Below are 16,715 nucleotides of genomic sequence, written 5' to 3' on the forward strand. Positions count from 1 at the left end.
ACTCCAACTCTGTGGTTTGGGGAAGTCATTTAACCTCTCTGGGCTTTATTCACTCATTTATTCATTTGTGTTGATTTATATATTTATTCAACAGGCGTTCGACAAGCTTGTACTGTGGCCTGCCCCTAAGTTTCCTCTTCTGTAGACTAAGAAAGTGTCACCAAGGGCCTTTGCAGCTCCAACACGTTTCATTGAATAGTAATAACTGCTTAATGAGGGATGTCATAAAAAGGAGAAGGATGAGCTACTTTTGAATGATTGGATGAATGCTGATTAAATTATGGGGAAAAAATGTTATAGGAAAATGTTGACCAGGAAAGCAGCAGGTACAAAACCACAGGGCCAGCCTAAGCCTTCACCAAGAAGAGCCAGAATCTAGGATACCTAGAACTGAGTCTGGAGATGAAGCTGTGTAGCAAGAGGGAAGGTCTTCAGGGGTGATATTGACTAATAAGAGACCTCCTGGTGGAGACGGTAAACCTAATACAGAGACTATAGGCAGACACCTCTTCAGTCCCAACTTCCGTTTCAAAAGGATCTGACTAGGTTGGTAAAATGACTAGAAAGCATTAGTAGAAAATGATTTTATTACCAAAAGAAAAAAAAAAAGCCTATGACTAAGTTACTTAATTGACCTTTGCTGTGTTTCCATGTCACAATAACATTTGCTGACAGATCATTACTAGGCATTCTGACACCATGTGGGATTTTTTTTTTAATGAAACAGAGAACGATAACATTATTAACTTTATTTTTCAGTTCCAAAATGTAACATTAATCGTATATCACGTCACGGCCCTTCTTTTTTCCATTTTTTAATTTGTTCTCTCTTGTTTTATAAATCCTCTACCAGCATGAATTCCCCAAGCCCCCTCGGAGTGAAACAACCAAGCTGCTTCTATAAGCACCACAAAGTATTCCCCACTATTTTAAGTTTGAAAATGCCAGGGAAACATTAAGTGAAATCCACCATACTCCTCTTATACAACACATTTGACCTCTAGATACGTTAAGAGCTTCATCCTCCAATGCTTTTAATTCTAATCCTTGCAGAGACGAAATTCATTGCTTGAATTACAAGAGTGAGTCTCATTAAGGCTAAAAAGCAGTGACCCAGATAGCATAATGGATTAATATGGTGACCTTGCAACTTTGGAGCTTTACTTTCAAATCTGACTGTGCAGTCAAATCATTTCAATAGTCAATTAATCAATTGGTTAATACCAGCCTGTAAGTGTTCTGAGTCTGGAAGTTAGTAGATCATTTCGGCCAATACTAGCCAATGTAGAACTAAACTGAGAAACATGGTACACTTAACTCCCAAAACCTTTCTTAAATGATCAGAATAAAAGAAATAAGATTTCATGAATTGCTGTGATTGCTGTAATTACTAATAATTGTATAATTTTGACACTCTGATAAGCATCAATAGTTTGAAACTTACACCATATAAATCTATTAATGATATATGTTTGCATTTCATTAGTATGGAAGGACTGTAAATATAATTAGTCAGGTCTTGAGTAATGAAATGTGATGTTGACTGAATTCACAAATTCTGTTCTTTTGGTAACAGTACCTTTAAGGTAATATATGCTGTTAGGGTTATTCTACTCTGGGGAGAAGGTGGTAGGTGGAAGTGTGTGTAGTTCAGCAGGACATCCTACAGAATTCTTAAAAAATTTTTTCCTGAAACATGTTTTCAAAAATTATTCCTTTCCATTTTTTTTTGTAGATGCAAGATATACGGAACCCAGAAGGGACTCAATATAGCTCCCATCCTCAGATGGCAGCCATGAGACCCAGGGGCCAGCCTGCAGACATCAGGCAGCAGCCAGGAATGATGCAGCATGGCCAACTGACCACCATCAACCAGTCACAGCTGAGCGCTCAGCTTGGCTTGAATATGGGGGGAAGCAGTGTCCCCCACAACTCACCATCTCCACCTGGAAGCAAGTCTGCAACTCCCTCACCATCCAGTTCAGTGCATGAAGATGAAGGAGATGATACCTCTAAGGTACGAATAGGTTATTTTTAGGCCCTATAGGAAATGCTTGTTGCCTAAAGAATAGTCTTCTTTGTCACCTTCCTTGACCTGTGGTGGATGCAAGTTTATATCATCCAAATGGGAAGCTTTGGTGGGGGGCGTACTTTCTCACAAAGCATGAGGTTACAAACCGAATGGATTAAACCATCTGCTTGTCCAATTACACTTTTAAGTCCCTAATAAATCCTTTAAATACAGATGTATTAAGCATAAAAGTAGGTTGCATCCACAAAATATAGGGTCTGCATAGTAAGAGAGAAAAGTCTTGTAGAACTCAACATCCAAAGTCGAGCTTAATGCACCACTCATTCAAAAAAACTATTTTAGTTTCACCATTTTCTTTTAAGAAGGCAACATCTCATGGATACATTATGGCTGTGTGTGTGTGTGTGTGTGTGTGTGTGTGTGTGTGTGTAGGTTAGGGTTAGATGGAACCTGTGAGATCATCTGACCAACCATTTCATATTGAGGATGAGGAAAGCAAGGACCAGGGGTATTAGCTGACGCCTTTCCAGAAGCAGAAGCCTGGGTGTTTCGTTGCTTACCTTTTATCAACCCCAAGCCAATATGGCTGCCTGTCGGTCTGTGTCACCACTAGCACCATTCTTTTAAGTTACCTGTATAGCAAGATGGGTCTTAAATATCCTTAGACTGGAAAATTAGCTGCAGAGTTAGGTAGTTCTTTAGTATTCAAGGCTTTTTCAGATGACTGCATCAAAACCAAGTGCACTTGCACTTGAAAACACTAAAGTAATGTGTTTTTTGCCTTGATTATCAGTCAGGCATCTTCCATATTTGTCCTGGTGAGAAAGACTCTTGTGCCCAGTTACTGTGCAAACACTCGTGTGGTTACTGAGTACTTTCTGTGTGATATAAAGTTACATGAGCACTTTATGTTGCTCTTCCTTGTTTTTTAAATCTTACTAATGGATTGTCACTGAGTCAACCCTGTGTTTTCTTTTTGCTTTTGCCAGAATTTTGTTTTTGAGAAATTAAACTGTCAACATGCTCCCAAAGGCAACACAGTGGGTTTCTGATCTATCTGGTTAACTTTCCAATAGCTACACTAATTTTCCAAAGATCTAGGTAAATAGTGACTCATAGATTATTTAGCCTGATGACAAATACAAGGCTGTGGTATTGACTATAGTTTTATTATTTTCAGTATTCTTGACGCTCTGGCATTTGGGGTCTTGATCTTGGAAAGACTACCCTTTCTAGGCCTAGCTAATTCCTAAAGATAGCAAATGACTCCCCTCTGAGCACACCTTTAATACACAAACCAGCCAATCCAGAACCCACATCCCCAACCATCTCCTTTATCAAACTCACACACCAACCCAATATTCCCCCTGCCCTAAGTCACTCCAGGGCCAGGTACCAGACAACCAGGGACCACCCCTATAGCCTGGAGCCCACTGAAATTGTTCCAACTATCCAATCCTAACCTTACTCAACATACCTACCCTGCCTCACCTATTTCTTCCCTTGAAAACCAATAAAGGCTCTGGGCCATGCTCTGCCTTCTCCCCCTCTCTGCCTCCCGACCGACCCTCCATGGCATGCCATGCCTCCTGTTTCTAGGAATCTGTGAGTATTAAAAACTTCTTCCTTCATAACAACCACATCCATGTCTGCTGTCTTACCATCCCTGATTAAAACAAATCCTGAGTACATTTTAGAACAGCTACATAACTAAACATCATCGCCCATCCTGATCCCCTCCACCCTCACGGTCTCTCCCTGTTGTCAGTGAGCCAGTTTGTCATGAAGTAAGGTGAAAAGGCAGGAGGAGTCTAATTCATATTATATAAATAATTTATTGGGCTAGTGAAAGTCTGACCTTTAGCTGATCGTTTAGAGGGCAAAGTAATGTTTTTAAGAAAATGTGTATTATTCTAATGGTATCTAACAGCCAATGAGTACCTGGACCTAAATGTGAACACCAAGAATTTGTTTGTGGCCAGTGATTTAGATATTGGATTATGCATGGATAATTCAAGTTAATTTCCTAAACATAGGTGATATGTACAATATTGCAAGGGAAAAAATTAATGTTCTGCTTATAGTAAAGATCAATATCTTTATCAGTATTCATTGTTGACATTTCAGGAAATTAATACAAAATTAGTAGCGTCTTCTGACAGTAAATTTTGTGCAGGATTATTCTTACTTACAATAGCATATTCCATACTCTTCAACTTATATGAGTAGAAGACTGAGTAGAAACCAGAAATTCATAGACTTAACATTCACAGATTCTGCCATTTCGTATTGACCCACAAGGTCCATTTCTTATAATTTTGCTGAGACATGAATTTGTATATTATAAGCTTTCAGGCTGGTGTGAAACTTTCCCAGTGAGTATCCTATACAACCTGTTAATATCCAGGTCTCAGAGTAATTTATAACTCGTTACTAGCGATTGTGTAAGCACCGTATAGTAGAACTTATACTGTATAGAGGTGTATTCTTGAATCAGCTCTGTGTGAAGGCTTAGGAATGGATTCCTCAAGAATGTCTTTGTTAAAATAGCTTTTTGTGTATACAAATATTCTCAAGTTCATGTTTAGTTTAAGTGCATTTTCCATCTTGGGAAAATCCACACTCCCATTCCAACTCTACACACTGTTCTTCACCTTCTCTCCAATTCAAAATCCTCCTACCCATTTATTTAACTTATATTTATTAAATGACTAAAAAATTCCACTGATGAAAATGTTCAGGCATTCTTCATCACAGTTAGAGATTATACTGGAATTTTTCCTTTATATGTGAGCAGGATTTATGTGGAATGTTGTATGCAACAGCTCCAATTAAATATGAAATAGGGTTAAGTCAAAAAGATCATTTAAATCATTTCTAAAAAGAGAACTGAAAAAGAATATTTATTCTCACACCAGAAAAAGCAGCTTTTAAAGTTTCCCTCTCAACACTTTGTGCTCTCTTAAGCAATTACATATTAATTCCAGTTTATCTAATTGAACAATTAAATGAAATAAGTTTGTTTTGACAGAGAGAAATATTGTAAATACATCAGTGAAATAAATTATCGCCTTATAAACACTACCCATGGTTCTGATTGCTATGGAGCTGTGTTGACAGCCTAAAGTCATAAACTAGACATACAGTAAAACATCAAAGAAATATAAACTTGGGTAGTTTGTGGTCCTAAGCCTGTAATCCTGCACTTGTGATACAACAGACACTCTAAGCACTTAAAGTATCTGGCATTACAAGTATTATTTTTCGCACAGTTTTCCCTTTAAGGAAATTATGGGCTAAGAATCACAGTATATGTTTTTCCATCCTTTTACTGTCAACTTTTCTGCTTAGGGTATCCTTAAGTTTTACGTGTATCTCTTGTAAATGGCATATAGTTAGATAATCTTTTACTTTTAAATGAAATGGGCTTCATTAACATTAAGATAAGTACTAAAATATTTGAGTTTATTTCTCCATGTAAGTATGTTGCTTTCTCTGTCCCACATACATTCTATGTTTTTTTTCTTTCTTACCTTCTTTAAGATTGTTCTTATTTATCTAATACCATAATTTCCCATTTTAACCATGGAAATTTTATACTCTTTCTCTTCATTTAGTAGCTACCCCGACACACAAATGCACAAAAGTGTAACATTGATCAATACCTTTACCCTCCTTAGATTACTTTAACTCCAAACACCGTCCTCCCAATTTATACTGGAGCAGTTATTGCTGTTTGTTTTAATTATAATTTGATCAAATTCTGTAATTTAATAAACTCCATGAAACACTATTTTTATTATTTTTACTGTCTTTTTTTCTTTAGATTTATTCACATATTTAATATTTTTTTGACATCATTTTCCCTATGCCTTTAAAATTTTCTTTCACGAGGGTCTGTTGGGAACATGATTACCTTAGAAAGTACCTTTCCTAGGTATAGAATTTTAGATTGACAATGATTCTCTTCTATCATTTTGAAGATATTACATTACTCCATGGAGTCCTGATTTTCATTATCACTCTTGACAATTCTATGGCCTCACTGTCTTTCCTTTGAAAGTAATCTGCCTTTACTTCTGATTATTTTAAGATCTTCTTTTGCCTTTGGTGTCCTGAAGCTTCATTGTGAGGTGTGTAGGTTTCTTTAAATTTATCCTGAATTTAATTATTTCTATCTTTCATCAGTTCCAGGAAATTTTCAGCCATTATGGTTTTTCAAATATTTTCTCTACCCTATTCTTGCTCCCTTCTCATTCTGTAATTCTGATAAGATGCACGCTAGACTTTATTCCATCCTCCATGATGCTTTTCTTTCATGTTTTCAATTTCCTTGCCCTCTGTATTACATTCTGATTAATTTATTTATATCAATTTCCCAGTTTGTAATTCTCTTTTGAGCTACATCTAATCTGGAATTAAAGCCAATCAATTGAGGTTTTAATTTCAATTATTTTATATTTCTAGTTTTATTTGGTTCTTTCTCAAATCTGGACTTTTTTTTAGTTGCTTGATCTTTGTCCATATATTTAATCTCTGTCATTCCTTTAAACATTTGCTAATTTCAATACATAAAGTCTTTTGGGGTCTGATTCTATTGTCTGCTATTGCTGCTGGCTCTTGGTTTTAGTGCCTTGTTTCATTTTGCTTTTCTACTTTTGGATTGAGAGCTGATATTTATTAGAACTTTATGAGAATTCTATTAGACCTGAAAGTGGATTCCTCTAAAGATGATTTGTGTTTGCTTCTGCCAAGCATCTTGGACCATTACAATCTAGAACCACTCTTGGCTTGAAGTTTTTCAGCTCACTTAAGTAGTATGCCTTCAGGGTATAAATTCTTACAAATGCTGGCTTCTGTTTGTGAATTTTCACAGAAGATATTTTTCCCCTCTCCCTTGGGTATCATCCTTGCAGATCCTAGGAGGGCACATACAAGGGATATCATTTTATTCCACTCTTGCACTGAGAGTCTAGTTCTTTTCTGCTCTGACTTTAATAGGCCATGGGCTTTGTCTTCTATCTCTCGTGTCTTTGACTCAGTTTTACCAGGTTCAACAACTATCTTCAAGACGAAAGTTGGCTTCCATGCTCTGCTTGCTTCTCTAGGTTCCTGCTTTCACTTAATTTTTGCTGTTAAGAGTTTCTTACCGGGGCCGGCCTGGTGGCATAGTGGTTAAATTCACGCACTCCGCTTCGGTGGCCTGGGGTTTGCAGGTTCAGATCCCAGGCAGGGACCTGCACATCGCTCATCAAGCCATGCTGTGGTGGTGTCCCACATAAAAAATAGAGGAAGACTGGCACAGATGTTCCCTCAGGGACAATCTTCCTCACCAAAAAAAAAAAGTTTCTTACTAATTTGCTAATTTCTTACTAATTCAGCAGTGCATGTGCTTTGCCATACTGGACAGAAAGAGACTTTTTTTCTCAAAGCAAATAGGATAAGTCACTAGAGCAACAATTCAATAATCCTTTAGAAAAGTACTTTTTATTTACCACTGCTCTGAAGGCAAGAAGATTCCTGGAATAAAGTAAAAATGATAAGCAGATATTCTTCTATAAACATTAAGTGAAATCAAGCAGTGATAGAACCAAATGGCAAGTCACGTTATCTAGCAATAGGACAGAATATTTAAAATTGGGACTTCAAAGTCTGGTATTTTCCACATTGAACTGTATTTATTATGCAATTGTTCAATGCTTCACATGATATAATATGTATGATACTTTTAAGGAATTCCTTAGACCCCAGCAATTGAAAAATATTTCCTCCTCATTTATCAAAAATAAAGGATCCCATTGGTTAAGGCTGAGCCTAACAAACTAGTTCTTGGAAAAATAATAAATTCTGTCCAACAGCCAGTTAGTACCTGATTCCAAATAATTGTTCCTAAAATCCATTCAAATAATTAAATTATACTAGGTTATAGTATTTTCAAGGTGTGTATGTTCCTAGATGATTCATACCCTATGATTAAGCATACTTGATTAATTCATGGAATAAAAATAAAGTGAGGCTAAACATAGGCACCTGGCATTTTATTCAGCAGGACCCTGTCTCAACAGCTTGTGCGTTCTTTGTAAGGCAGGAGAAACCGTCAATCCAAAATAGTAAGAAGTAAACATATTGCCCTAGACAGGCTAATCTAGAAAAGACCAAGTGAATCCAACAAAATTAGTAACTATAACTAATAGATGATTATTATTATTACAGTCAACTCTTTTCCTCACTTTAAAGTGATTTTTCTGGTTACTAGCCCAAATTTCTTATCTTACATAAGGCCACTGAGTGTCTTTGCTAAACTCATCCTAAAACAATACTCAGCTATGTTTGGCAGAATCAAGGATCCTTAAAAACGAATTGGCTTTACAAACTGTGATACAAATACAAAGCCCCACACTTGTGAATCATTTCAAAAGTTTAGCATTTCACATACGTTTTTCTTTAATTGATGTTTTGAGTCATTAAATGTACTGTTATTATTAATGATAATAATAAACCCGATTGTAAAATGAAAGAAGTATTACAGCCTTACTGATTTCACAGTAACTAGATGACTTACTTTCCATGCTTATTTGAATTTATTCTCATAAGGGGATTTTAGATGGCATAGTTTAGAAAGAAAAGAGAGAATGAATTTAAGTAGCAAAATTTTTCACTTACAGAAACAGTACCATCACAAAAAGTGCTGTGATATGCCCTGTTTCTATGGTGAGGATTTTATAATATTTATTCTATATGATAAGAGTTATAAGTGGAGTTCTGTGTTGTTTGTTCAGCCTATTATGCAGATGGTGCTTGATTAAAATCTATTTTAAACTACAGCGATTACTGCAAGATAGTGTGCTTTAAACAGCTCTCCCAGCTCCATTAAAGGCTTTGGGACCGCGGCAGTTTATTTTAAATATGCTTATAGACGTTTCTAACTTCTCCAGGGACATTTCAATATCAGTGATTCTCTTTCCTTGAGAGTCTTAACTCCTGTACTCTGTATTCTTAAGAAGTATTATGTAAGCAACACCATTAACACATGCTTTTTTAAAGTGAAAGACTGTTGTTTTCTAGTGATAAAGAAGTTAAATACATCACTATAATTAAGCAATAAGACATAACAGGAGGTGGATTACCAGAAGCCTGAGGACACCTCTAGGGGTTTTAGAAATAATTCTGTGTCTACGAGTAAGTTATATGAAGCCCATGCATCTGTTTATAGCTTATGTGAGAGTAATATTTATTTATGTATTTATGTATGTGTTTATTTATTCATTAGTGCTTTAATTGAATGTGTAATAAGTCTGCGAGTGATCAGCATTACACTTAGGGCCTCAACCCAGCCATGTTTTTAGTTGCTATGATTTTCATACAACTTTTATATGTGTTTCAAATTTTCTTTGCTTTGTAATTCGAAGCCTTTCCCTAGTGCTGTAGAATACAGGAGTGGAACTGTGTGATGATCCCCTGCATGTAAGATACCACACTGATGCTGGGAGGATGGAAAGATGAACAGCACCTGGTCCTTGCTTTCAATGTGCTTGTCGTCATGGGGAGTTTCTATTTTTGCATTGTATGGTTTCTTCTCTATTCTAAAGATTATGGTGTCGGAATTAAATTTAACTCTCCAGTCTTAGAGCCCTAGTAACATTAGAAATACTGTCCTCTGGAACGATGCCCAGTACCTAATGCTGTACTGTCCAATACAGTAGCCACTAGACATGTATGACTGTGTACATTTAAATTTAACTAATTAAAATTAAATAAATAAGAAACTCAGTTCCTCAGCTGCACTAGCCATATGTGCTCTACAGCCACATGTAGCTAGTGGCTACCCTTTTGGACAGCACAGAGAACATTTTCATCTTTCCAGAAAATTCTATGAGAGGGTGCTGCTCTAGACTTGAAAAAGGCAGGGCCTCTTAGAAAATTAGGACATAAAATTATAAGCTTTCCTGCATCTAAGTAAGAATTCAGGATCCAGACAATACTCAAAATTAAGGTCCAGGGATGTATTACAAATCCATTTAGCTAATTTTTCCACCACAATTATATTCATCACCATTATGTTCATTCCAAATAGTTGGTGGTTGAAAAATCCAGGTATCTTTCAAAATGCAATCCATTACTGGCAAGTAAGTGGATCCAAATTACAACAACATTTCTCTCTTCAGGGAAGCTTTGCAAATGAGTAGTGACCATGTGTTTTTCAAATATATGATGAAACTACTTCCAGAAATTAGGCCCTACAAATTCCCAGTTCATTGTACAGAATCTAAAATAGCCGCTCCTTTCTGTACCCTCCCTAAAACAAGGAAAATGTAAAATAAAAATAAGACCTCCACAGATCAGGAGGTAATGTCCACCACTCCTGTAGCACACAGCCTTACACTTCATACAGCACTGCCCAAGTACCTGGATACATCAGACATCAAACCACAACAGGGAATTTTCATTCCATTATAGTGCATCCTAAAAGCCAAGATATTATGCATACCCGATAAGTCTTTATACAGGAACATTAAGCAATATAATACATGATTCCCTTCAAAGCATATGTTATTTAAAAAAATGGAAATCTTTCATACATAGTGTTTATTTTTGTTTTTTCTTCTTATAAAAGCCTTTGGTGCAAGTCAGGGCATTATCTTAAATCATAGTTCAATTCTATGAGGGCAATTCTATAAGTGGTCTGAATATTATGATCCAAGAGTATAGTTTTAGTGGCTTAGTTTAATTACCAGAAGAAAGACAGTGACTTGAGAAATGAATATTTTATATATATCCTTTAGATTGGTCCTCTCAGATGTCAGTTTTCTTGCATGGCAGATAATTCAAACTGAGGTTAACATGAGTATTTAAAAGGAAGGCGTATCAGTATGCTCTTGCTTTCAGGCATGGCAAATACAAAGCTGATGTAATGTTATGAGACTGGCTGGTAGTCTGACCATAATGGGGGACAACACCCCAGCTTCACAGCTTAGTGCCTCTCAGGTACTCAACCAGATACACAGTTGAAGCCCCAGAGTTATGCTCCATTAACGCCTAAATGATATCTCCTGAGCCTGGAAAATGGGAGGCAGAAGTCATGAAATGCTTACTTCTGCTAAACAAAACTCTGAGACTAAGCAAGACTGCGTCTGGCTAACCCTACAGGACAAGCCAGGAAAATAGGGAAAGGCAAACTGATTGGTTGCACGGAATTGTTTCGTTTCCTCTCTAAAAGGATTGCCATATATTGCCTCAAAAACGATAATTTATGGTTTTGATGCACTTGATAGAGCTTCTTACTGGCAGTAACAGGTTCTCCTGCTTCCTCAGTCCATCCCTAGAAACTAGGGCCCTGTTGTCAAATACGGGAGGATGGCTGTCCTTCTGTCTGTTAGGGCAGAGCAACACACATCCGGTGGATCTAAAACCTGCACTGTACTGTCCAAATACCAATTTAAAAATGAAAGAGCATGAACATCAGTGATTCAAAGACAATTTTGGACAATGGAGGAGGAAAATTATTTAAATAATTTGAGAAATCTTTTAATAAGTACATTTACATTGCATCATAGGAAATTTATCTCTATGATTGACATTTGATTATTTTCCAAAAAGATTGATAATAATCTACAATCATGGAGATTTCTATGTGTCAGATCATTAATTTTTTAATTAAAATTTAAAATGAGTCCAGGTAATATTCTGTATCAATAAGCATTCATTTTCCTACACTTTGTTTCCTATGTCTAAATATTCCCAATCCTTGATGAAATATGACCTCCAATATCATGATCACTCCATTTTTAATATTCTTCATTGTGGATTTTCTTGACTCCTTATTTTTGTCTTAATAAATATTTTATTATTATGAATATAAAAATGGTCATGTTTACAAAATTTGGAAATTATAAAAAATATAAAGAAGAAAATTATAAAGACTCAGCCTATAACCTGAAGAAATTACTGTTAATATGTCAAATACTTTTTAAAAATCTATCCTTGTTTTCTGTCTTACCACATACTTGCTTATTGTGCTAAAGTACTCAAGTAAATTAGTGAGGCTTGATTTCCTGTAACAGAAACCAGTGTGCTTTGATTCATTCATCGTTTGAATTGTATTATTATTTTACGTGATTGTTTTTCTTACTATTATAACAAATGGTAAGCACTTACTATGTGTCAGGAACCATGATAAGTGCTAGTGAGCAAAACCAGATGTGAACCTGCCCTCACGATGCTTACATTCGGGGACAGGAGAAGATCTAACACATAAATTATTCTGTAATTACAAGTTTGATATGTGCTATGAAGAGAAATATGCAGAACTACACACATGAAGAACAGGGACTTGCCTGAGTTTGAGGTATCTTTAAGACTTGCAAACAGAGACATCAAATAGCGGTTGTTTCAATGAGTTCAAAATTCAGGGGAAACGAACTTGACAGTCATCCACCCACAAATGGTAACGGAAACCCTGCATACTCAGGAGATTACCTAAGTACAAACTCACATGAGAAGATGGTTTCCAGTAAAAAACCATCAGAAACGCTACCATTTAATGGCCGGGGGGAGGAGGATGAGCCTAAAAGTGATTTTGGAAACAGTGAGGACAGCAAGGTAGGAGTAAACCTGGAGACTGTGATGTCATGGAACCCTGGGAAGAGAGGGCGCTCACGGTGAGAAGTCAAGTCAGGAAAGACTGAAAGGTCCACTGCATTTAGCAATGGGGCCCTTGGTGACCTTATTGAGAGCTAAGAGATGAGAAGGCACCCTGACGTGAGTGGCAGGGCCTGCATACAGTGGGCACAGACAACCGCTGGAGGAGTTTGGTTGTGAAGAGAAGAAAGATATGGCTATATGTAGCCTTGGGGCAAGAGAAAGTTTGCTTGTTTGTTTGTTTTGTCTCTTAAGTATTTAAATGCCAGTTGAAGGAGTAGAGTTAAGGGTGTGACTGAGGTCGGTGTCTCCTAGTCCGAGGCATTCTGATTTAATCAGTGTAGAGTAAAGCCTGGGCATCGGAGTGTTATTTACAAGTTTCCCAGGTGATTCTAATGTACAGCCATATTAGAGAATCACTGCTCTAGGTCATATTTGCCTACATATCTAGTTTACAGCTATTACACCAGTTTGCCCAGTATCAACTCAGTCCCAGCATGCTAGTCCTCTGACAGGTTTACATGGGGACCAGCCATTTCACAGGGTGACATCTCAAATCCATCCTAGGAACTTATCTTCTAGTGTTAATCTATGTTAGCGTGTCAGCTCAGTTCAGAGCATCCTGTCCCCATGGGATTGTTTAATCTGCTTCAGTAAACAATTTCAAAATGATGATCCTTTAAATATCTTTCTCGCTAAGGCAAAGCCAAAGAATTCACTTAGCTTCATTCCTGTCTCTTTTTTGGTTCTTGGGACATATCTTTTAAACCGTGACCTTATGGCATCACAAATTAGTATTAAGGTCATTTCTTTCCATTCATTCAGTAAATCTTTTTTTGTGTGTGAGGAAGATCAGCCCTGAGCTAACATCCATGCCAATCCTCCTCTTTTTCGCTGAGGAAGACCGGCCCTGAGCTAACATCTATTGCCAATCTTTCTCCTTTTCTTTCCCTTTTTCTCCCCAAAGCCCCAGTAGATAGTTGTATGTCATAGTTGCACATCCTTCTAGTTGCTGTATGTGGGACGCGGCCTCAGCATGGCCGGACAAGCGGGGCGTCGGTGCGCGCCCAGGATCTGAACCCGGGCCGCCAGCAGCAGAGTGCACGCACTTAACTGCTAAGCCACGGGGCCAGCCCCCAGTAAATTTTTTTAAAGTTCCTACCGTGTCATAATTAGCATCTGAATATCATTTTAAAGTTTTAAACATATATAAATATGTACCATCTCAGTAATCACAAAATGACACTGCAACTGGTTTGCAGTAGAGGAAATGGAGGCCCAGAGAAATTACGCAATTTGCCCAAGGTTGCACAGCTAAAAATAGTAAAGGAAGGCATGAGTCTAGATCCTCTGACGTCACATCCACTGGCCTCTCCGGATATCTTGCTTCCTCTCCAATGGTGCCAGTTATTTTACGCAAATTATCCTGTCTAGCAATTTATCTGAATCAGATATATATTACATTAAGTTTGCAGAGAGAAAAAAAAAAGCAACCACCCCCACAACAATAGAAGGTGAGTGTGCAGACCCTCCTGTGATAATGGCGGCTCTATCAGGAGATAATGCTTGTGGCCCTTTATGGTGGTGGGAGAGGCATGGGGAAAGAGGATTCCTTTGGAGACAGCACTACTTGGTATTCATGTAGATTCATATAATTTTAGAGCTAGAAAGAAATCCTAGGGAAAATCTCTCATTCTATAGAGGTGGATGAAGTGACTTCACATACAATTAGTTAATATCAAAGGTAATATTCAGATGCAGATGTCTTAAATACATTCAGTGTGTTTTTTCCCACTTGCATCAGAACAACAATTAAAATTATCCAAATATTCATATTTAAGGACAATGGGAGAAAATAGAATCTATTTTTAAACTGAGTATACAGCTTTTCTAGAAATGTCTAGATTCTAGAATCTAGTTTCTAGAGATGCACTCCGCTGTGGTAGCCACTAGCCACATGTAGCTATTTAAATTTAAAGCAATTAAAATTAAATAAAATTTAAAATTTCGTTTCTTATTCGTGCTAGTTGCATTTCAAGTGCTCATTATTAGTTACATGTGGCTAGTGGATACCATAATGAAAAGGGCAGATTATAGAACTTGACCCTCACTAGAGAAAGTTCTGTTGGACAGAGCTGATCTCAACAAAACCAAGTGTCCCTTAGGAATGTCAGTGTGTGTGATGTGTATGGGTGAGTATATCCGTATGTCTCAAAGGAGAACAACAATATAATTTGTCCCCAAATTTTCTTAGTTCCTGTATGATTCTAAATTGATTTTTATTTCAGATCAATGGTGGAGAGAAGCGACCTGCCCCTGACATGGGGAAAAAACCAAAAACCCCCAAAAAGAAGAAGAAGAAGGATCCTAATGAGCCCCAGAAGCCTGTGTCTGCCTACGCGTTGTTCTTTCGTGATACTCAGGCCGCCATCAAGGGCCAGAATCCAAATGCTACCTTTGGTGAAGTCTCTAAAATTGTGGCTTCAATGTGGGATGGTTTAGGAGAAGAGCAAAAACAGGTAAGAAAGGGTGCAAAATGGAGTGGGAATCAACATGACTGGAGAAAGTGTGTGCACTCTAAAGAAATGGCTTCTGAGGACTTTGGGTGATTCTTCAGATACCAGAACTAAGGCTTCGAATGTGCGCCATCAGACCCAGACTTCAGGAGACTTTCACATAATTGTATACTTCTTTATTGCTTCTCTACGAATAGCATGTTAGTTCCTTTGTTTCAAAGTTTATATAGTGTAGTTACTTTTGGAAGGACTTTTACATATCCCAGCCAGAATTACATCATTCCTTAACGTTGCCAATGTGATCATAAAGACTAAAAAAATACTAAAAGTATTTTGAAAACTGCCCACACCTCTCTTCAGCATTAACTATTTACCCTTTGTCATCAAAACCCTCTTTGCTAAACGAACCTCAAATTTAAGGGTTTCTACTCTTAGTTTTTCCCTACAGACCACCAGGGTATGTTATTCAATCCCACATATACCATATTTCTAGGCTGTGCTAAATGGGACCAGATGCCTGGTTATTTTTTCTCTTGCGGATTGCCATGGCGTGACTGAGGACCATGCTTAGGGAGGGCCACGTGAGACCCTGCATCTCGGCATGCAGCCCAGAATGCTGGGCTCCTACAGCATAAGTAGCCCAAAAGGTCTTAAGGAGGATGGGAATCATGGAGAGAGAGCAAGAGTTCAGTACGTAGATGAAGTCCACCTCAACAAAGAAGCAATACTGATCTCATATTTCTGAACCTGGGACTTGACTGCCATTGTCACTAACTATAATTTCATTGTCACAAACAAAAAATTAGACAAGCATTATCATTAAATTACAGTCATTGAAACAATTACATAGATGCAGCTTTAGCAGTTGCAGAATCCTGAATTGTGTTCATGATGTATTAGTCTCATATTTGATTCTTGACAGAGACTTTTACCTCTCCTCATCAGGTCCAGGGAAGTATGTAAGAAACAGAAAATCTCCAACCTATATACATTTAGAGGTACCTATATACATATGTGAATATATATAAACATCTATAATGTGTATAATGTTTTATACTTTTAAGAATACTTGCACATGATTTATCTTATTAGTTCTGCTCAATACACATAGATATTTTTTATCCAAATTTTGTGGATTGTGAAATGCGGCCAGATAGTTAAATTTATTCATTCAACAAATATTTGTTGAGCATTTACTGTGTGCCCCAGGCACTGTTCTAGACACTGGGGAGATAGCAGAGAACAAGACAGAGTGGCCCATTCTATTGAATGATTTGTCTAAGGTTCCATGGCTGGTGCATAGACAAACTGTGACTAGAACTTATCACTCAACTTACAGTTCTTCTCTAACAAACTCTATGAAATCAATTATAGTTGTAATGGTAAAACCAGTTGCTAAGGAAACATAGAACCTGCCCCTCCACCGCCAGTTCTCTCCAACCGCTTTTTTCTGTAAGCCAAAGCTGTCTTACAATCTGAATCTCTACACATTTTCTATGTCCTTTTCAAGATTGCCAGCCCCAGGGAAT

The 16,715-nt window shown here is 37.3% G+C and overlaps 1 protein-coding gene across 2 annotated transcripts in view; it reads left to right on the forward strand.

Moving 5' to 3' along the window:
• Positions 1 to 16,715, forward strand: part of TOX (thymocyte selection associated high mobility group box) — a 292,959-nt gene that overhangs the window by 246,638 nt on the left and 29,606 nt on the right. For both annotated transcript variants that reach the window (XM_004435727.3, XM_087420532.1), the window contains exons 4-5: positions 1,736 to 2,017; positions 14,959 to 15,189. In XM_004435727.3, coding sequence (XP_004435784.2) covers positions 1,736 to 2,017; positions 14,959 to 15,189 — 513 coding nt within the window. The remainder of the gene's footprint in view (positions 1 to 1,735; positions 2,018 to 14,958; positions 15,190 to 16,715) is intronic.

Source organism: Ceratotherium simum, chromosome 31, assembly GCF_057802395.1.
Source record: "Ceratotherium simum simum isolate JZ-2026a chromosome 31, ASM5780239v1, whole genome shotgun sequence".
Classification (NCBI taxonomy): domain Eukaryota; kingdom Metazoa; phylum Chordata; class Mammalia; order Perissodactyla; family Rhinocerotidae; genus Ceratotherium; species Ceratotherium simum.